At 36.6% G+C, this 22,195-nt stretch overlaps 2 protein-coding genes across 2 annotated transcripts; one reads left to right on the top strand and one right to left on the bottom strand.

Moving 5' to 3' along the window:
• Positions 1-9,147: 9,147 nt before the first annotated feature.
• On the top strand, positions 9,148-17,202 carry LOC107904076 (probable lysine-specific demethylase ELF6). Its single transcript, XM_041094724.1, has 8 exons — positions 9,148-9,376; positions 9,470-10,792; positions 11,106-11,184; positions 11,388-11,455; positions 12,437-12,587; positions 13,162-13,718; positions 14,112-14,309; positions 14,700-17,202. Exons 2-8 carry the CDS (start codon positions 9,661-9,663, stop codon positions 17,000-17,002), a joined length of 4,488 nt encoding a protein of 1,495 aa, XP_040950658.1. The 5' UTR covers positions 9,148-9,376; positions 9,470-9,660; the 3' UTR covers positions 17,003-17,202.
• Positions 17,203-17,442: 240 nt separating this feature from the next.
• Positions 17,443-18,495, bottom strand: LOC107904074 (probable acetyltransferase NATA1-like). The gene has a single exon (XM_016830342.2). The coding sequence runs from the start codon at positions 18,371-18,373 to the stop codon at positions 17,666-17,668; it is 708 nt and encodes a 235-aa protein (XP_016685831.1). The 5' UTR covers positions 18,374-18,495; the 3' UTR covers positions 17,443-17,665.
• Between the last annotated feature and the right edge of the window lie 3,700 nt (positions 18,496-22,195).

Below are 22,195 nucleotides of genomic sequence, written 5' to 3'. Positions count from 1 at the left end.
TGCATTCTCTAGCCCTCCTATTTGTCTTTTTAATTCTTCAATTTTGTCTAAGCTCGCCTTTAATTCAACCGTAGCATTACGATTACAGTACTAGTGAAGCGATCTTTCTAGTTCAGTTATCCGGACCTTCAACTCCGTCTTCTCGTCTTGGCAAACTAGTAGACTCTTTCCCAAGGCGACTTCTCGAGCCCGAGTATCCTGAAATTTCTTTTCCCATTGATTAGCTTTCATCTTTTCCTCCTGAATTTCTTGTCGCCATTGTTCTGGCGTTTTACCCAAGCCAGCAGCTCTTACCGACCTACGCAACTTCTTGTAATCTGTCTTCAGGCTGTCCAAATCTTCTTCTGCTTTGTTCTTTCCTTTTCTCAATTTATCGGCCTCTAATCTTTGAATGTCCACATCCAGTCCTAACTGCATTTTTTCTTCCTCTAGTTGTTCTATTTTCTTCCCCAATTCTAAACTCCTTTTTTTCAAATTCTTGTTTGATGATTTCTATCTCAGAAGGCAAAACTTGTAAGTGTTCCTCCAAAGATCGAGCAGTTTCTGGATTTGACGCCGGGATGTTGTCGTTAATCCTTTGATCACGCCACCGACTATACTCGGGGGTAATTGTCGGACCCACGGCTAAGATCTTCATTCGACGAGTCTGGTTCCAGGTACTAGATATTTCTCGAACCTTCTTCTTGTAATTGTCCTCCCTATAGGAAAAATCATAATAGGCCAACCCCTGCGTTGCTGGTATGAATTGTCATGATCTATACTGTCTTGATACGAGTAGAGGAGCATATCCGATAGCTCCCCATATCCCGAGCAGCGGAACCCAGTCAAAATCTCCACATCGGTACAATATCTCATCAGGAATTAACCAAGGAGCCCTCCATTCAATATCTTCATCCTGGAGATTCTGGAGTATCTCTATCCATTTTTCTTCTGAAATATCATCCGGTCTTGGCGTGGCCACCAATTCTCCTAGAGGGGAGTAGCTATCAGAGAATACCCGATAAGAGACCTTTTTGACTTTCCAAAAGTGGCTATGGAACCATGCCAATAAGAGCTGCGCGCATCCAATAAACCTTCCCTCCCCTGCTTTTCGACACGCATTCAAGGATCTAAAAGTTTCAGCGAGTATTGCCGGAACTGGTGTAACCCCTTTACTAAGCCGATCAAACAAATCAGATACAGCCTCGTCTATGTGTCCTAAAGCTTTGGGGAAAACCACTAGTCCATAGATACCTAAAGCGAAGACATCGACCCTTTTCTTTAAGTCAGGATGTACAAGCACCAAGTCTCGCAAACTTTTCCAAGGAACACATTTACTGTCGCCCTTCTGTTGGATCCGGGCAGCGACCCACTGCTCGCTCATCCCAGTGATGTTCATTAATTTCTTTAACAACGGAGGGACACAAGCAGCTCTGGAATAAGCCTTGTCGACTTGAATCTTTGGGCACCGAAGCAAGGTCGTATACTCCTCCACAGTAGGCGTCAAATCTACTTTCCCAAAAGTGAAACAACTGTAGGCAGGATTCCAAAACTGAGCAAGGGCTCGGAATAAATACTTGTCTACTTTGACATTAAGCAGATAAGGTAGGTCACCGTAGTTACAACAGAACAGCTGCTTGGCCTCGACATCCCATTGATCCCAGACTTCTTTCATTTCTCGAAGGTCATTCTGGATTACACTGATACGGGTAAAATCCCACAATTCTGACACGTACCCTTCGGTAAGACTATCGCCTTTCTCTCGTTGTATCGTTTCAGCCCATATTCGCACAGCCGCATTATCCTCTACTTTATCAACAAACCCCTTTTCCATGATAAGCTTTCTACCAAGAAACTGAACGTAAATCGACACCTCTTTTAGAATGAAGATGCCATGCAATCACAAACAAAGTAAATTAGCATTAAACACAGAATAAGATTTAAAATAAGCGACAATAAATACAACATTCATTTAAGCACTAAAATTTGGAGTAGCTCTACCTAGGTCAGTTCCTATGGCTCATTACATGTGGTTTGGTTCTAAAGTAGGGTACCTGAACCAGCAGATTCCTCGATCCTCACCCATTATAGGCTCATACGGACCGAGTTCGATTCAGGGGGACACATTTCCCTATGGCCATGCGGAGATGAAAATCTCACGAAGACATAGGTACGGATATATCCCGAAAGTGATTCACTATCCCATGCGGAGGTGAAAACCTCACGAAGGCGTAGCTTCTCACTCCCACTTAAAAAGGTGTGACCAACGGTCATGCAATGCAATGCGGAAAGATACCAAAATTTAAGCAAACAGAGCAATTGTAAACCCCAATGGTGATGATTATGATAAAGACAGATAAAATGCGATGAAAGGATCGTAATTTTAAACCGAATTTTCAATTTTTGACAAAAGACAAAAAGTAATCACCACGTGGCTTGACCCTCTTATCGACCTTTCCCCAGTGGAGTCGCCAAGCTGTTGACACCATTTTTTGATCGAAAAACGGGGTCGACTTGGGTTTTGAAAATGAAAAAGGGAGTCGCCACCAATCCTTTTTGAGGTGTGATTGGGTCACCTTGGAAAAAGGTTGTTTTTAATAAATAATTTGATTTTATTAAAACAACGGTTTTGGTCTACGAAATTTAGAAAATGGGTTCGAGAGTCGGTTACGTACGAGGAAGGATTAGCACCCTCGTAACGCCCAGAAATTGGTACCTAGTTGATTACCTAATGTCTTGATGTCGAAAATTGAGAATTTGAAAGAATTTAAAATACGATCCTTGTATTAAAATGAAAATTTTTGGAAAAAGAAATATATTTCACGTTAATCGAGGAAGAGAATCATATCCAGTAAGTTAGCATACAATATCTCAAATTCTCGATACGCGAATGAAAAATGCTTATTTAAAAGATATTTTAGCCATCTCGGATTTAAAAATGAGATCGCGACCAGTAAGTTAGGACGTGATTTTTTTAATCCCGAGGTCATCTAAAATTTGAGTTTAGAAAGATTCGTACATTTAGATTTATCGAGAGAATCGAAACCCAGTAAGTTAGGGCACGATTTTCTCGAATCCAAACACGAAATGCCATTTTAAAAAATAAATTTTGTTATATCGAGTAAAAAATAAAGCACAAAATTATAGTGAAAGCAAATTACATTATTTATGCATGGCAAAATCATAATGAACATGAAAATATGAAAACGATGCAAGCTATAGCAATCAATATGAACGATCAAACTTACAACATACAAAATAACAAAATAAAAAACGAATAAAGTTAAATCATTCATTCAAAATAATAACAAAAATGAAATAAATAAATAGCAAATACAATTAAGTATAAAAGATATATATAGACATGAACTAAGATATGTGTATACATGAATTAACAAAATATATAAAGTATATTTTATATAAGATAAATAAATATGCGTATATGTAAAAATATGTACATATAGGTGTATAAAACTATGGAATACGAAGATAAAGGAATGCATATAAAAAGTAAGTGTATATATATTGTAAAATAAAAGAAAAAGTATATATGTACAAACAAAAGTTTAAAACTAATGAAAATATACATATGTATACAAATAAATACATTAATTTATATACATACTAAAAATATATTGAAAATGTGTATGTATATGCGGGTTTAAAAATATAAAAAAGGGTGTATTTTAGACTATAAAGATTATATATAAGTATGTATGTATTTATGAAAATGAAAATGTGTATATAGATATATATATAGGTACATAAGTTGTAAAATATATAAATATATATATATGTACCGGAAGTTTAAATAAAATCAATATAAATAAATAGGTAATAATAATAACAGTAATAATAATAATAATAGGACTAATTCAAAACGGGAACGAAACCTCAGGGCTAAAATAAAAAATAAAACAGAATAAAGGATCAAGATGTAATATGCGCGAAAAAAGGGGGGACCAAAATGGTAAATGCCCCGAAGCCCCAAAACGCAGTGCAGCATAGGGTCAAATTAGAACAAAAACAAAATTCTGGGGCTACATTGAAAAATAGGAAATAGCGAAATAGGACCAGATTGCAACGCGCTACAAAGTGGGAGGGACTGCGCGCGCAATCCCATTTAAAGAAAACACGCGGATCCTTCCCCTGGGTCGGGTCACCGCGCGGGTCAGAGCTCAATACGACGCCGTTTTGGAGCCACTGATCAGACTCCAAACGGCGTCGTTTCACACATCAAGCAAGGGCCAAGAAGAACCCTAATCGGGCAGCCTCCATTCCATTTTCTGAGCAATCAAGAAAACAACAAAAAACAAAGAAAAAAAAAGAACTGAGAGCCCGAGTGCTCTCCTCCCTACATCTCTCTCGACCCCTTAATCTCAGGCCGCCATCTCCGCCTCCATGGCCAATGGCCGGAGTTGCGCGAGAAAGGCCTCTAAGCCTCCCAATTTTGCGGCGTCCCCGAAGGCTAAGCCTTCTCAACCGCAAGACCAAAAGGAAAAGGGATGAGATGCCCCTTTCGGCTCGAATCCGACGACGGCAAGGGTGGGGTTCCGACACCAGCCCGTCGAAGCGGTAAGGTATTTTCTCCTCTCCCTTTCAATTCCTTTTTCTTTGTTGAACGAATGCGAAAAAAAAATAAAAATAAACAATAAATAAAGAGTAAAGTAAATAAGAAACAAGAACAGAGAAGAATAAATTGGAGTCAACCTTTTGATCTGTTTTTTCTTTTTTGGATTCAAAAACACTATCCCTTCGAAATATACAGAGATATTGTTTGGTTTTTATATCCAATTTACATTGTATTTTTTAGTTGTATTCTTTGCACTATCTGTTGTGTGCTCCGGCTTTTTCTGCCATTTTGCAGGTGTTGATGAAGCTAGGCACGGTGGGTGGCGATGGGACAAGGCAAACGGCAGAGGGATGGATGCGGCGCTAGGTTTGGCTAGGGTTTCATTTTTCTGAAACCCTAGTTGGGTTTTTAGGGGGAATTGGGCTCCAGATTTGGGCCGGTGTGGTTTGGGTATTGGGCAATTTGGGTCTGAAATTTTGGGTAGTGGGATTGGGCTGGTGGGTTGTTTTGTAATGGGTTTGGGAAGGGTTAAAATTGGGCTTGTACACTACTGATTATGATTCTTTACATGTTTTTGGTTCCACTGCATATTATCATGTAAAAAAATCTAAGTTAGACCCAAGAGCAAAGAAAGCATTATTCATGGGTATAACTGGTGGAGTAAAAGGATACCGTCTCTGGTGTCCTGATACAAGGAAAATAATTTTCAGTAGAGATGTGACTTTTGATGAATCAACCATGATGAAGAACAATGATTCACAAAAGGATAGCACAACCAGTGGCACTTTGCAGCAGGTGGAGCTTGAAAAGGTTAATGATGATCCAGCTAATATTGAAGGAACAAATGATGAAGAAGTTTCGACCCAAGAACTTCTACAGCAACATGATTCAATTGCATATAGAAGGCCAAGAAGAGAGATCCGTATGCCTGCTCGCTTTGATGATATGGTGGCCTATGCACTTCCAATTGCAGATGATGATGTTCCTTCTACTTACACAGAAGCAAGAAGTAACTCTGATGGTGTAAAGTGGAAGCAAGCTATGAATGAAGAAATACAGTTTCTTCATAAAATAGGACTTGGGAGTTGGTGACATTACCTAAAGGAAAGAAGGCAATTGGATGCAAATAGGTATATGCAAAGAAGGAAGGATTTCCTGATAAAAATGAAGTTCGATACAAGGCTAGATTGGTAGCAAAGGGTTACGCTCAGAAAGAAGGAATAGACTACAATGAAGTATTTTCTCCAGTTGTGAAGCATTCGTTTATTCAGATTTTGCTAGCCTTGGTTGCGCAATATGATCTTGAACTAGTTCAGCTCGATGTGAAGACCGCATTTTTACACGGTGATTTGGAAGAGGAAATCTATATGACTCAGCCAGATGGATTCAAGGTTGCTGATAAAGAAAATTGGGTTTGCAAACTGACAAAGTCGCTTTATGGATTGAAACAATCTCCGAGGCAGTGGTACAAGCGATTTGATCAGTTCATGAAAGGGCAAAGGTATACAAGAAGTAAATTTGATCATTGTGTGTATTTTCAGAAGCTATAAGAATGATTTTTCGTATACTTGCTCTTATATGTTGATGATATGTTGATATCATCTAAGAGTAAAGTTGAAATTGAGAGATTGAAGACTCAACTCAACCTTGAGTTTGAGATGAAAGATCTAGGTGAAGCTAAGAAGATCCTTGGCATGGAAATATGTAGGGATAGAGCTCATGGCAGAGTTATTTTGTCTCAGAAGCAATATTTAAAGAAGATACTACAGAAGTTTGGCATGAACGAGCAGACTGAAGCTGTAAGTACTCCGTTGGCTTCTCATTTCAAGCTTTCTGCACAACTATCTCATTCGACAAATACGGAAAAAGAATACATGTTACAAGTTCCGTATTCTAATGCAGTAGGTAGCTTGATGTATGCAATGGTGTGTACAAGACCCGACATTTCACAGGCAGTTAGTATAGTGAGCAGGTATATGCATAATCCTGGAAAAGGACATTGGCAAGCTGTGAAATGGATTCTACGGTATATTCATAAGACCATGGATATTGGATTACTGTTCAAGCAGGATACTATACTTGGTAAAGGTGTTGTTGGGTACGTTGATTCTGATTATGCCGGTGATTTGGACAAACGAAGATCAGCCACTGGTTATGTGTTTACTCTTGCTGGAGGACCAATAAGTTGGAAGTCTACACTGCAGTCTATAGTTGCATTGTCAACCACATAAGCTGAATACATGGCTGTAACAGAGGCTGTAAAGGAAGCTATTTGGTTACAAGGTATGGTTAAAACCTTGGGATTGGTTCAGGAGCATATTAATGTGTATTGTGATAGTCAAAGTGCTATTCATTTAGCAAAGAATCAAGTCTATCATGCACGTACAAAGCATATCGACGTACGTTTCTATTTTGTGCGGGAAATTATTGACGAGGGGAAAATTCACCTTCAGAAGATTAAGACTGCAGATAATCCAGCAGATATGATGACCAAGGTGGTAACAACAATCAAGTTCGAACATTGTTTGAACTTGATCAATATTCTGCATGTTTAACAGTTGAAGAAGGCACTATCAAGTGTTGTTGACAAAGACAGAGAGAATTGTGTGAAGATAAGATTACTCGAATCAAATCTTCAAGGTGGAGATTATTGGGAATTATCCATATTTATGGAAAATCAAAGATATGGGTATCAAATATTGGAAAGTCAAAGATATGGGTATCGAGATATTGACATAATAAAATCTGAGATATTTGCAATATATGGTCCCTAATTGTAAAGTGACTTTGCAAGTTGATCCCTGAACCTCAACTATAAATAAGTATGACCATCTCTCATTCTGTATCTCAAACTTGCCATTCTCTACTTAATGCATTGTTTTTTCTCTCTCTCTCTCTTTGTAAATTCTCACTTGTATTTTGGAGTGAAATATATTTGGTAGTGCCCGAGGACGTAGGCAAAATTTGCTAAACCTCGTTAAATTCTTGTGTTCTTTATTGTATTATTCTGCATGAATTGTGAGTGTGATTGTAGTGATTTATTGTGCTATTAAATTACGATTGAGGGATATTCTAGCTAGGAAAGACCTGGTACTTAAGCGATCCTTGTGATCCACCTCTCTTTCCTGGGAATTGAACTTAGTGTGATTTTTTAGTACAATAATTTTACTCTTTTACACGCTTCCGCACAACAGATATAGTGTAAAAAAAAACCAAATATTATTAAAACATATAATGATGGTTCAAAAAATATAATAATATGAATAAAAGTAAGCGCAATTTTAAAGAATTTTCATTTTAATCATTAAAACAAAATATTTGCAATTTGATGGCGGTCATTAAAAAAATTATCATTTTAGTCCCTAAGCTTTAAATTTAAATCATCAGTCGACTTGTTAGTCAAATCTCATTCTTTGACCAAGGTCAAACTTTTGGACCAATCAAATTCTTTCATTCTTCTCGTTTTTCTTCTTCTCTGCCCAAGTTTTTCTTCCTTCACAGTCCACACCAGTCTCCCACCACCGTCAGCTTTCTTACAAAGGTCACATTCCATCGATTGCCCCAACCAATCAAGATGCCATGGCTACAGCATTGGCAACTCCACCTAAACTCCTTTGCAGCTGAAAGCTCTGACCTTTACTGCTTCGCTTGCCATGTTTACTTATTTTCTCATCTTTCCTCTTATTTTTCCTATCTCTGGCTTTTTCTTTAAATTTGTGCTTCCTACTGAGCTTTTTATCTCATCTCTCATGGTGCTAAACTCGGTTTTTGAAAAATAGAAGGGTTAAGTATTATATTTGCTCAATCTATTTTGAGTATCTACGGATGCTACTTGTGTCTGTTTGAATGCAAAAGCAAAATGGAATTGGATTTCGTTTTGTTACGTTTGGAGTAAGAAATGTTAACTTTGTTCATTTTCTGATTTTTTGCCTTTTTATGTGTTGTTTAATTGTTTTGGAGTTGCACAATTCTCACTGTATATAAGTGCAAAAGTCTGTGTATATTGTATGGTTTCTTATTTTATAAGAAGCCATGTCATTTTCAGAGCTGTGGGTTCCGCCGCCGCATCTATACATCCCAATAAAGTTCTCGGTTCGGTCCTACCTTCATTTTGGATTCTCATATTTCTAATAGAGTCGGTAGGTAAGTAAGATGACTTGGCTTTCTTTGCTGTAAATTTAATTTGGAAACACTAAATAATTTGAGAAAAGAAGATTTCAATGGGTTTGATGAAGAATGACTAGAAGAATAGGTGGGAGAATGGATTTGAAAGTTCTAATCTGGTGTGGGAAGCAGGACATGGAAGGGTGGTGTGGAGGGGAAAATATGGGTTAGGAAGAAGATGAGGAAAAAAATGGTGGTGTGATGTGCCAAGTCAGGATTTAACGTTTGGCGAATAAAATGAAAAAAAGAAAATCTAACGGCAGTGACCAAATTATAAGAATTTTATTTTGAGTGATCAAAATGAAAGTGATTTAAAAGTTGAGTGATTAAGCAAGAATTTACCCCATGGATAATAGAGGTCCCATAAGTTGAACCAAATCCTTTTCTAACACCCTAGATGTTCTTTTCATCAAATTTTTTACTTCTTTTCATGCAAGTGGCCTATTATAATACACCCCAATCTTGCCTCATCAAACCACCTAATATCTTACGGTCCACCCAATTCGCATCAACATCCCCCCTTGCACGTTAGCCCTTTCCACTCTCCCCTGCTAACTTGCACCACTTCGGTTGATCAAAACCTAGCTTTCTCTCTCTCTTCTTTGCCGCTTTGTCAAAACTAATGTCAAGATTTTCAAGCGGCTTCAGGCGGTTCACCAGGTTTTAATTTTTTTCCCTTTTCCAATTTCTTTGATAGATTTTTTCAAGCAAAAAGATTCGAACTTTTTCCCTAAACTTTGGAGTTTTATGTAGTTTCAATTGAAGGAAAAGTAGGAAACAAGAGAAACCCATGTTGGAAACGTGTTAGAACAATGGAATCTAGTGACTTTGAGAGTTGGTTTTTTGTTAATTTTCATGCCTTTTACTCCATGAGCAATGTATGTTAAAGGTTAATGATTTGATTGGTTTACGTTGTTCCTTGTTGTTTAGAATTTTTGTTGTAAATGGGAAATGTGGAAATGCCAAAATGGCTTAAACGGTTGCCATTGGCACCTGAATTTCGGCCAACTGATACCGAGTTTGCTGACCCTATTGCATATATATCAAAGATTGAGAAAGAAGCTGGTGCTTATGGCATATGTAAGATTATCCCACCGTTGCCTAAACCATCAAAAAGGTATGTCTTTAACAACTTGAATAGGTCACTGGCCAAGTCTCCGGAATTAGGAAGTGATGTGAGTATTGGTTCTGTTTCGAATTTTGGGGATAGTGGTGGTGATGTGCGGGAAAGAAGGGCGGTGTTTACGACTCGGCATCAGGAGTTGGGACGGAGTGGGAAGAGAATGAAAGGGGTGGTTAGTAGTCCACAATGTGGTGCTCAGAAACAAGTGTGGCAAAGTGGAGAGATTTATACGTTGGAGCAGTTTGAGTCCAAGTCGAAGACTTTTGCAAAGAGTTTATTGGGTCTGCTTAAGGAGGTATCACCGTTGCATATTGAGGCGTTGTTTTGGAAGGTGGCTTCAGAGAAGTCTATATATGTGGAATATGCTAATGATGTCCCTGGATCAGGTTTCGGGGAACCAGAGGGTCAATTTCGGTATTTCCATAGGAGGAGGAGAAAGAGGATGTCGTACCGAAGGGAAAACTCTGAATGCAGGAAAGATGAGATTGATGCTGTAAATAATTCACAAATGGTTGAGATTAACAATACTTCTGTTAAAAGTGGTCCAGATACACGTGTAGAAACACCCAAGTCATCTACTACATTGTCAGCCATTGCATCAGATGTAAATTCTCACTCTAAAAGAAAGAGTGGAAATGCTAGTAATGATATGGAAGGTACTGCAGGTTGGAAGCTTTCAAATAGTCCTTGGAACCTTCAAGTGATTGCTCGCTCAGCTGGCTCACTTACACGATTTATGCCTGATGATATTCCTGGTGTTACTTCTCCCATGGTTTATATTGGCATGTTGTTTAGCTGGTTTGCATGGCATGTTGAAGACCATGAGCTTCATAGCATGAATTTTCTTCATACTGGTTCTTCAAAGACTTGGTATGCTGTTCCTGGAGATCATGCATTTGCTTTTGAGGAGGTTATCCGCGCCGAGGCTTATGGTGGAAACATCGACCGCTTAGGTATGTCACTTTTTGTTATTGTATATTAGGTTGTTGAGCATTACCTCTGGGTGGGATTTAAGAACAGATTGCATGATTTTGTTTCTGGCTTACAGATTATAGTAGATATTTTATTGGACTTTCTAGTCTGGAATTGTTTATCTCTCACCAATCATAGAATTTGTGGGAGGCTTATAAAATTGTGATTTTGCTAATTCTAGAATGTTTAGAATACCTCCCTTGAGTGAAACATTTGACATCTATCAGAATTTAGTTGATTATTGCAACTTTTATATCTTTCTTGTAACTCAGTTTCAGTTTCCTTTATTGCCAGCTGCTCTGTCATTATTGGGTGAGAAGACAACTCTTCTATCACCTGAGTTGATTGTCGCATCTGGCATTCCTTGTTGCAGGTGAGTTGATCTTATTCTTTTGAAAAATTTTATCCTCAGTCTCCCCTGATCCCCTAATGATATTGAACTCGCAGATGTGAGGATGTTAATGTCCCATTGTTGGAAAACTTTTGAGGCTAGCTTTGTACTACAGAGTCTGTCATTTGTTGTTGTCTTCTGAATCATTTGAAGTCCTATTTATGTTTATTGTGTTGTTTCTTTAGGTTAATACAGAATCCTGGTGAATTTGTTGTGACTTTTCCGAGAGCCTACCATGTAGGATTCAGCCATGGTAATTTCTTTGTTGTTAATTTTCAAGTTTTCAAGAATTTTATCGATTGTCGAACTACTTACTGGGGATCTAATACATGCTCATTTATGTTTTATTGACTATTAGAAGCATGAAATACAAATTGTGCAAATATTAAATGAATGTGTCAGTTCTTCAACGGCATAACTCATCAAGAAAACTAGGTTTTTTCTCCATTTCCTTTTGGAATAGGCAGACATTTTAGCCTGACATGATCTTGTAAGAATGAACGGTTAGGTTCTAATATGGGTAAACTATCCGAAAATGATAGGCATGACATAACAAATGTGCTGATACTTGCGAAAATTTGGGGCTCCATATGGGATTGATGAGTTTCACTCCGCTGACAGTTTTGGAAATTAATGATTATCATAATTATGAGAATAATAGCTTTCTTTTTCACTTTTAAAATTTCTTCCTTCGGGAGAAGAATAAGAAGGGAGGGGATAGGGAAGGATTTCATTGCTAAAGCATTTTGGTCCGGGTTGGGTGCAGGAGGAGTCTATCTAGTAACCATGATCAAGCTGTTGATGATGGTGATCTCATTAACGAGTATGTTAAGAAGGTATTCAAAATGAGTTCTGAAGTAGGACTTCTTACTTGCAAAGATCCTTATAATGTATGTGATTTTACCCGGGAATAGAATTAGGACCAACTAGAAGCTATCAGTCTGGATCTATAATACATAAACCACCAGTCCACCACAATGTAGAGAGACCTTTCAGTGTGGTCATCTTGAACCTACATCTGAAAACTGTCTCAGACTATGTTGCTCCAACTCTTCATTATTCTTGAAGTACCAATTTCTAATGCATATCCACACATTCATATGGGTACATGGTCCTCCTAGGACCCTCTAAATACATTGAAATCTATGAAAAAATTGAACATACATTTACCATAGACTTTGTTCTCTCATTCTAATTCTCATCAATTGTTGTGGCCAATTGTTTTACTAAACAGGTTTTAACTGCGGGGAAGCTGCAAACTTTGGAACTCCACAGTGGCTTCAAGTTGCTAAAGATGCTGCTGTTCGTAGAGCAGCTATGAACTATCTTCCAATGCTTTCTCATCAGCAGCTGTTATACCTTTTGACAATGTCGTTCATGTCAAGGTCAGTTTGTAAGCAAACCATGGACTGAAGTTATGCTATACCTGTTTTGGAAATTTGGCACTATGAAGATTTATACTGTTAATATTCCTTAGCTCATTGGATAAGGATTGCCTGTGTTAGATAGCATGTCAGGAATTGCAGCAAGGGGCCTATAGGCTGCTATTTCTGTTTGTAATTTTAAGTTGATAAATTTAAGGCTTGGTATAGTAATCTGCTATGTTGCTCTGATTCTATGCCTCTTGAAGTACTTGTGTTCGATACTCGTGTTTTTAGTTTTTAAAACCATCTTTAACCAAAATTATTGCATTACTTTTGTTGAAATGGTTTAATCAACTGCAGTTATTCCATAATAACCCACCAATTATGCCATCTTTTTTTAGAACAATTTTAGACACAAAACAAATTGCAATTTTAGTTTTTCGAACAATCTATAACCAAAATGGTACCATCCGTTCTTTTAATTTCATCAAGCTTAATGAAAATAGAATTCTCCATAAATTTTTGTAGTGCTTTGGTAATATCTATTGAGCTGTTGTTTCTCAAGTTTGTTTCACTTAATTTGTTTTCATTCCAGGGTACCAAGATCCTTGCTACCTGGTGCTCGCAGTTCTCGTTTGAGAGACCGCTTGAAGGAAGAACGAGAGGTGTTAGTAAAGAAGGCTTTTGTAGAAGACTTGTTGACCGAAAATAAATTGTTATCTCTTCTTCTTAAGAGAGGATCGACTTATCGTGCAATAATGTGGGACCCTTTGTTACTTCCTTATACGAGCAGAGATTCTGAATTGCCCAGCAGAACTGCTACAGATTCTACAATAATGCAAGAAAATGTTTCTGATATTCATGGTGAAGATAAATCTGATCAAAAGAATCTCTTAGATGAGATGTGCTTCTACATGGAAAATCTGAACTATTTATATTCGAATGATGATTTGACTTGCGATTTTCAAGTTGATTCGGGGACATTGGTTTGTGTTGCTTGTGGAATTCTGGGTTATCCTTTTATGTCTGTGGTACAACCATCTGAGGGAGCAGCAATGGAATTTCTACCTGTGGATCATCTTTCTAGTCAAGGTCCAACAGTCTTGGTACCTAAGAATGCCCATTCTTGCCCTATTGAGGGCTCAGTTTCAGGTAAGGGACCTTTACTAATTATCTGTTTCTCGTGTTCAGCATCACTTCATTTTTTACTTTATGTTGTTCTTCACTCTAACTGTCAGATACGTAGTTGGATTATTGTCCTGTAACTTAAAGATCTGTTGCCATAAAAACTTGGAACCTATGTTGCTCTTGTTCTTCATTTTTCTTAAAGTACCCATGTCCAACATTGATGTCCAATGCATATCCAGACTTGGATATGGCAAGTGTTGTGATTTTCTCTATATTCAGGTTCCTGGAAGAGAGTGGGTTATTTACCAATGATGCTATAGTAGTTTTCATGGAAGAAATTGAAGGGATTTAATTGTTTGCTTCCCCATTTTTTCGGGCATCTGGAGTGATAAGTTAATCTAGTGCTTTGTTCTGCAGACAATCTCAATCATGTTCTGGATCTATCTCTTCCTTCCAAGCAGTCGGCATTACCATCAATAACCAAGTTTTCCGATGGATGGGACACCTCTAATAAATATCTGAGACCTCGGGTTTTCTGCCTGGAGCATGCTGTTCAAGTTGAGGAGCTTTTGCAGTCCAAAGGTGGAGCAAAAATGCTGGTAATTTGCCATTCAGGTAAGATTGAGTTCAAATCTGTCTGCCCCATTTTTCTATACATCAAATTAGTTGATCTACATTTAGGCTACGTTTCCATTGTTATCAACAACCTGTCAAAAAGTAGAAAAGAAAAACGAACCCGTGGGGGTGAGTACCCATTCCTAACACCCGTTTTTTTCTGAGTCATATTCTGACACAAGTATGGAGATATGATCCTCTAAAGGTCCTCCAAATAGATGGAAATTTATAAAAATTGAACCTATCCGTGTTGGACTCATACCCGTATCTGACACACCGAAGTCCCTTATCTGTAAATATTTTCTACTATCTGATGTGCAACCATTTCTTATATTTGATTCTTTGTTGTAGTCTTGAATTAGTTCTTACTTTTTTTCTCTGATCTGTTAGATTATCAGAAGATAAAGGCAAATGCAATACCTGTTGCGGACGATATTGGTATCCCTTTTAATTACAATGATGTTCCACTAGATGCTGCATCTGAAGAGGATCTAAATTTGATCAATTTTGCAATTGATGATGAACATGATGAAATTCAGGAAGACTGGACCTCCAAACTTGGTGTTAACTTGCGATACTGTGTCAAAGTCCGAAAGAACTCTTCGTTTAAGCAAGTTCAGCATGCACTACCATTGAGTGGTCTTTTCACCGATAAATATAGCAGTTTGGAGTTATTTAACATCAAATGGCAGTCGAGAAAATCTCGTTCAAAAGGCAAGTTAAACCACCCATCACCTTCTAAACCATGTGAAAGCGTTGAAATGAAAGTAGATGAAATAATGATGGAAAAACTTGATAGCGACATTTCTAAATATGGGCAGAAAATTATTCAGTATACGAGAAGGAAAAAAAGAAAATCAGATTATTCAACTGGAGGTGGTGGGGGTGTTGAACTGTTGAAGAATGACTTGCCAAGAGAAGATTCGGCTGCTTCAAGTCAATTTCTTGATAAACATGGAGGAAATAAATCCAAGATAAATGCCAGAAGTGAGTCAATTCAGGCACAGCTTGAGGTCCCAACTACCTCAGTTGTACAAAGGGACCAGAACAGAATTGTGGAGGAAACGGGTCCAGATGATGAAGCTCAGAGTTTGATAGCCTGTGCTGGTTCTATAAAGAAATGTGAGAACAAGCTTATGGAAAGGAACAGTGAGAATGGTGAGATTTCTCCTGCTGAAAAATGTTCTAAATTCTGTCTTGTTGCGGATGGTGAAGTGTATTTGGAAAATACTGCCACTGCTACCAAGGTTTGCAACCCAGTTTCTGAACAACAGAGTGATGAACCAACTTCCGGGTATGGTTTGATAAATGGTAACTCAGCAAGTTCACACTCTGCTCAGCGATGTGCTGGAAGATACAATCAAGGATTGGAGGACATAACTGTTCCAAAATTTTCTATAAACGGAGGGGCTTTTTCAGGTATGACGTCTGAGAACGAAGTGCAGCAAGGAACTGAAGCTACCAGCAGAAATAACTCTGAGGTGATTATAAGATCTGAAGTTCCAAAGGAGCCCTTTGCTGCGGCAGATTCATGTGACGGTACAGTTTCCCAGAATAAAGCACAGAAGCAGGAAATCCAGATTAATGCAAGGAAGGAAGTACTTCTATCTGGTTCTTTCACGTCAGCAGGCATTGATCATCAGTCTACTGATCTCTCTGTGGAAGAATATTCCACAATTTCCAAGAATCCTGGTGCCGAAGAAGACTGTCATACTGATGTGGCCTTAGATGTTGAAGTGTTGCAAGATATCCAAGCTACAAAAGGAACTGGTGGGGATGAAGTTATAACTTGTTCCGATTTGCCAATCCAAGAAAAGCAGCCTACTCCTGTTATGATGGAAGCTTGCTCCGAGATTCAGCAGGATAGCAGTTCTTCGAAGAAACTGTGTGTTGGTGCAACTGCAGATGCTGACAGCCATGAAAATGACCCTAATAGATATGAAAAGAATGAAGAATCTGCTTCTTGCTGTCATACACCTATAAATCAGACAACTATCCCAATCCAAAACTACTCAAGAGCTCATAGAGAAACTTGTGCTACTGTGAATGTAAATGATGGCACGGATGTTTGTTCTTCTGTAGAGAATGGAGATCTTGAGTCTGCTATGGTAAATTGTAAATCAAATGCCATGGGACGAAAGAGGAAGAGAGAATTGGAGGAAACATGTCAAAAGGTTGGCAGTGATGGCTTTATTAGAAGTCCATGTGAAGGGTTGAGGCCAAGGGCTTGGAAAGATGCAACCAGCAGTTTTGATGCAGACAAAGCATCCTCAGAGGGGCTGCAGACAAAAGAGACGAGGAAACCTTCAACTCATGCCCATAGGAAGATAATAATCGAAAAAGGGTCTCATGGATGTGACCTGGAAGGCTGCCATATGAGTTTCAAGACAAAGGAAGAGTTGAGGTTGCACAAACGCAATCGGTGTCCGTACGAAGGCTGTGGAAAGAAGTTCCGTTCCCACAAATATGCAGTCCTTCATCAACGAGTCCACGATGATGATAGGCCCCTCAAGTGCCCATGGAAAGGTTGTTCCATGTCATTCAAGTGGGCATGGGCTAGGACCGAGCATATACGGGTGCACACTGGAGAACGCCCGTATAAGTGCAAGGTTGAAGGCTGTGGCCTTTCTTTCAGGTTTGTGTCTGATTTTAGTCGGCATAGACGAAAAACCGGGCATTACATTGACTCTTGAGCCTGGAAGTTTGTCATTATAGTTGGGTTTCATCTGTCACGCACAAGGTTATCGGTTCCGGCGCCGTAACAGTTCTACCGGAATCATGTACAAACTCGAAAATTCTGATTAGGCATACTTTAGGCAGTAAACTGATCCCTTTTGTAGATTGGCATTCTCCAATCATTTGAATGCTTTTAAAAGAGTGGAAAATCTTCTTAGCTTCTGTTTTCTGTGGATTGTGCTACTATGGCAATCCCTTTGTGTAGAAATTACTCTTTATGTTGTTTCAATTCTTTAAATTTCTTGAAGCACTCGTAATTTATGTCAAAAACACATTAAAATAATAAATTCAAAAAGAAAAAAATGTAATTATTTAAAGCATTATATTTCATTTCAAAACCATTCAATAAACAAAAACAAAAAAAGTTTAAAAGAATTGGATATAAAGTCTGCAAGAGTAATCAGAACCCTGTTTTGATAGCAAAAAGTAACAGTATATCCGAACAACAAAAACCCATAGAAATTCAACATTCCACAACTCTGAAACTAAAACTTTGCATAACAAGCAAATACAAATATAAACCGAAGAAGCGAATCTTTCAGTCTTTGGCTGAGAATCCGACTAAAATAAACACTGAAAAATCCTTTTTATTTCCTCATCAGTAAGCTCACACAAAACAGCTAAACATTTGCATTTTGATAAGCTTGAAGAGCATCACCCGTAAGCCTGCAAATCCTCCATTCAGGCAAAACTTTAGCACCCATTTGTTCATAAAACGTAATGGCATTTACATTCCAATCCAAAACCACCCATTCAACTCTCCCGTACCCCATTTTCACCGCCTGCTTCGCCACCGCCGACAGCAACATTTTCCCAAACCCTTTCCTCCGGTAGCATTCCCTGACGAACAAATCCTCAACGTAAAACCCTGGTTTCCCTAAAAATGTCGAATAGTTTGGGAAGAACAAAACGAACCCACCGATTATAACTTGCTGGTCCCCGTAATAGATCGAGAAGGCATCTTTTTCGGGGTCGTTTACGGGGATGTCGAAGTTGAATGTCTTTTCTATGGGAGTGAAAGAAGGGGAAGGGGAAAGAAGGGGAGGAATGGGGGAAGAGGAAAGTTCGAGTAGAAAAATTGTGAAGGAATGGAAAGGAGGGGAGAGGAAAAGGTTGGAAGATAGGGAGGATTCGGTGGCGGAACAGAGGTGGGACAGCCGCTCAAAGACGGCCATTTGGTGGATTAGTTTGTGGATGAAAGGGACGTCTGAAGGGGTGGCTAGGCGGATCCTGGTGAAGACGGGGTGGCCTATCGGGGTTGTTTCAGGTGCTGCCATGGAAGGTTCAGGGGCGGCGGATGGTGGTGGCGGTGGAGCTGCAGCGGCCATTGGATTTGGAGGTGCTTGTTTGTGAGTGAAAGAGATGAAAATTTGGGAGTTTTCGAGAGAATGCGAAGTGCGAATGGAAGATGGAGTGGGAGGTAGAGAAGAATTTTATAGGAGGGGTTTTTGTGGTAGGAATGTAATTTGTGTGGAAATGGAAGGGTATTTGTCTCAAGGATGGTTTTTTAAATAAATATAAAAAAAAATAGAAATTGACACACTTAGTAGCGTTTATAAAGTGATATTTGAGCGTCTTTTTTATAATACTTTGTTTAAGCATATTTTTACTAAATTTTTAATAAGAAATAATATAATTTATTTTAATTATAAAAAATATATATTTAAAAATTTTCTAATATAGATGTTTTAATTATCGTTTAGGATAATGCTTTATCTAAAATAAAAGTTGGGGCAGAGTAGATGGCGAAACTGGGGAAGGCCACATCCTCTTGGAATACAACTCTTTGACAACCATCCTGCTTTCCGCCACATTTTCAACAACGATACCTTCCTTACTAATCTGCACCTACTTTAGTTTTTCAGGTTTTTGCCTCTTTTATTATTATTATTATTAATATTTCACATAATTCAATACTTTTTTAATAATAACAGTTTTTGCATTTTTTTTGCAATTTTAGAATTTAATTTTTATATTTTTATTTTCAGAAATTTATTCTCTCTATTTTTCATATTTCAAAATTAAAGTACAACTGTTAACACTATTGATTTTTTTTTAAAAATTTGTTAGTGTGACATTTTGAAATTAAAAAAAAACTCAATTGTTGATCATGTAATTAAAAAATGACTTAATATGAATTTAACAAAAAATAATCATAGTATTAACAATTGGACATTCATTTTAAAATATAAAAAGTGTGTATAATAAATTATAAAAATACATATTTTCAATTTTTTATTTTTTTATTTTTAAAATAATTTCATTTATTTTAGAATTTATTATAATTTATGATTTTTTCCAATATTTGTAATAAGTTTAACTTAGGCAATGTATTGTATTAAGAGTTAAATTTAAAGTAGGTTCAAATTAACATAATATATACACCAATTAAAAAAATCATATTTTTTTATTAGTTATTTAACTACTAAATGACTAAAAAATACAAGCTCAAATAATTATAAAAATAAATAATAGTTTTTCATAATTGAGTGATGAAATCAAAATGTACACATAATTAAGGAACCAACTATATAGTTTATCTAAAATAAATCTATGTTCTAATTAGAGTTGTTCATGAACTGGGTTAGGCCTTAACAAAATTTTAGGCCCGACTGATAGGCCCAACCCAGAAAATCGGCATTATTTTTTGCTCAAGTTAATTTCTTGAGTCTATATTTTTGTCAAAAATCTCTCATTTTTTGAGCAGCTAGTTCTAATCTCAAAATCATAATTATGTAACAACTCAATTTTCAGTAGTGTCGGAAACAATGATTTGGGATCATTAAATCCTCCAAGTAGGCTTGAAAATTTAATAAATTAATAATTATGGGTCAAATGTGAATTTAGAAGAATTTTTGAATTAGTGAGTTTTGTGATTTAAAAATAATTTAATTGGTAAATTGGGTCTAAAACGAGATATCGAGATCTCGAATTCATAAGCCGAGCCATGAATATTTTTATAAATATTTACGGAGTGTCAATATTACGGGAACTAGCAAGTTATAATCGGTGGGTTTGTTTTGTTCTTCCCAAACTACTCGGCAGACAATTAATTAAAAAAGACTAAATTAAAAAGATGCAAAATTTACTAAAATGATTAAATAGCTCAAATAATTAAATAAGGAAGGACTAAAAGAGTAAATGGACCAATTTAAGTGGCTGAGGCGGCATACTGTTAAAAGAAATCAAAGATTTTTATGTATTTAAGGACAAAATTGAAATTACAATAAAGTTTATGTGGCCAAAATTTATTTTAACGATTTCAAGACCATTTCTTCTTCAACTTTCAGTCAAACACAACCATGGAAGAGGGTTTTGAATTGGTCTTTCATATTCTAGCTTCAAGTAAGTTCAATTTTTTCTTTTTTTTCCTTCAAATTTTTATATTTTTGGACTTTTACAGTTAGGTCCAACTTGGTATTCTATTAGTTTTTGATTTTGTTGAAAGTTTTGGAAGATACCATTGATAAGTTCATATGGTTTTTGTTATTTGATGATGAAATTGAGATGTTAATGGATGTTTAAAGGTATTTTATTAAAGAATTTTGGATGAAAACATGTTTTAGGGATTAAATTGAAAAAGTATTGAATTTGTGGAAAAATTATGAAATTCCATGGAATTCATGGGCTGTTATTGACATGTATGAGAATGATTAGGCTTGAAACAAGGATTAAATTGTAAGAGTTTTATTTTTCCGAGTCTAGGGATGAAATTGTCATGTATTAAAAGTTTAGGGTCAAAATAGTAATTAATATTTTGCACTAAAACAGTTTTGGGCAGCAGCAGTAGTCTAATTTTAAAAAAATCACCAAAAATTGTGGGAATCAAATTAGAAGATGAATAAAATATGAAATTAAAGCTTAATGAGTCTAGTTTCTCATAGAAGAAACGGTGTAAGTAATGAAATTGTAAATTATGTGATATAATAAATTTTGTGAGATAAGGTCAGAATGATTTCGGGTTCCTCTGTTCTGACTTTGGAAAATCATAAAAAATTGGAGAAAAATAGTTAGGGGTTTAAATTTATATGTTTAAATTCTTGATGAGCCTAATTTCAAGAGAAACAAACGGGAACATCATCCAAATTCTTTGCTAAGAGATAATTAATTTTTAGTAAGCAAAGGTCAAAGTTGTCAAACAGCAGAACAAGGATAAATTTGAAGATTTTACTGCACTAATTGGTTGAACTAAAAATTCTGAAATTTTTATGGTAGAAAGATATATGAATCTAGTTTCAAAAACATTAAGCGGATCTTAATTTAGAGTTCTGTAGCTCAAGATAAAGATAATTTAGTGACTATGACACAGATTGACAGCTTTGAATATATATAAGTAAATAGTGAGATTATAGATAATGTTACTTATGAGCGTGTTATATACATTAGGGATGTGGAATGGAGAGGAGGAAGAGGAAAACATATGAATGAATTGTGTATAAATTGGTCATATGCCCAATTATAACCGATAAACGTTGAATTATAAATGACTCAAATTATCCAAAAATGTTCTGTAATCTCCGGTAATGCCTTGAAACCCTATTCTGGCGATGAATATGGGTTAGAGGTGCCACAAATTAAGAGGAAAATCTTATCACTAGAAAATTCTCTATTAAATTATGAAAGAATCAAGCTTTTGTATTTATTAATTTTAATTATTAGTAATCAATTTAAAAATACTTGAATTAAAATAATTATGTAAAATATTATTGGCGTAATGATAAATTTAGCCTTTGACTTTTACATCTTTTGTCATTTTGGACCTTATTTTTTAAGTTAAATTTGGTCATTAGCCTTTCAAAAAAAAGTTGAATCATCTTTCTTTTAAACGAAAATATTAAATAAAACATTAATTTATTTATGATGTTGGCAGGGGCAAAGTTATAAAAATTTTTAGGAGGGGTCGGAACCGAATTATAAAAATTTTGGGAGATCAAAATGTAATTTTATCATATATTAACTTATAATTCCATCATTTTGAACGGACTATATAGAATATTTTTTATATTTTGGGGCCTAAAGTGTAATTTTACCATAAATTAACTTATAATTTTAATATTTCTAAAGGAGCTAAATTGATTTTTTTTCATTTTTAAGAGTGCCCAAGGCCACTGTTAGCCTCCCTTAGTGTAGCCTCTGGATGTTGGCATGGT

This window comes from Gossypium hirsutum, chromosome D05, assembly GCF_007990345.1.
Source record: "Gossypium hirsutum isolate 1008001.06 chromosome D05, Gossypium_hirsutum_v2.1, whole genome shotgun sequence".
Lineage (NCBI taxonomy): Eukaryota > Viridiplantae > Streptophyta > Magnoliopsida > Malvales > Malvaceae > Gossypium > Gossypium hirsutum.
The sequence above is the reverse complement of the archived record's forward strand: the minus strand, read 5'-3'. Positions and strand labels throughout refer to the sequence as shown.

Bases quoted from the DNA above. Each gene is read 5' to 3' on its own strand.
- LOC107904076 (XM_041094724.1), top strand. From the start codon at position 9,661: ATGGGAAATGTGGAAATGCCAAAATGGCTTAAACGGTTGCCATTGGCA. The intron at 13,719-14,111 runs GTAAGGGACCTT...TTTGTTCTGCAG, and splicing joins TATTGAGGGCTCAGTTTCAG to ACAATCTCAATCATGTTCTG. The intron at 14,310-14,699 runs GTAAGATTGAGT...CTGATCTGTTAG, and splicing joins GCTGGTAATTTGCCATTCAG to ATTATCAGAAGATAAAGGCA.
- LOC107904074 (XM_016830342.2), bottom strand. From the start codon at position 18,373: ATGGCCGCTGCAGCTCCACCGCCACCACCATCCGCCGCCCCTGAACCT.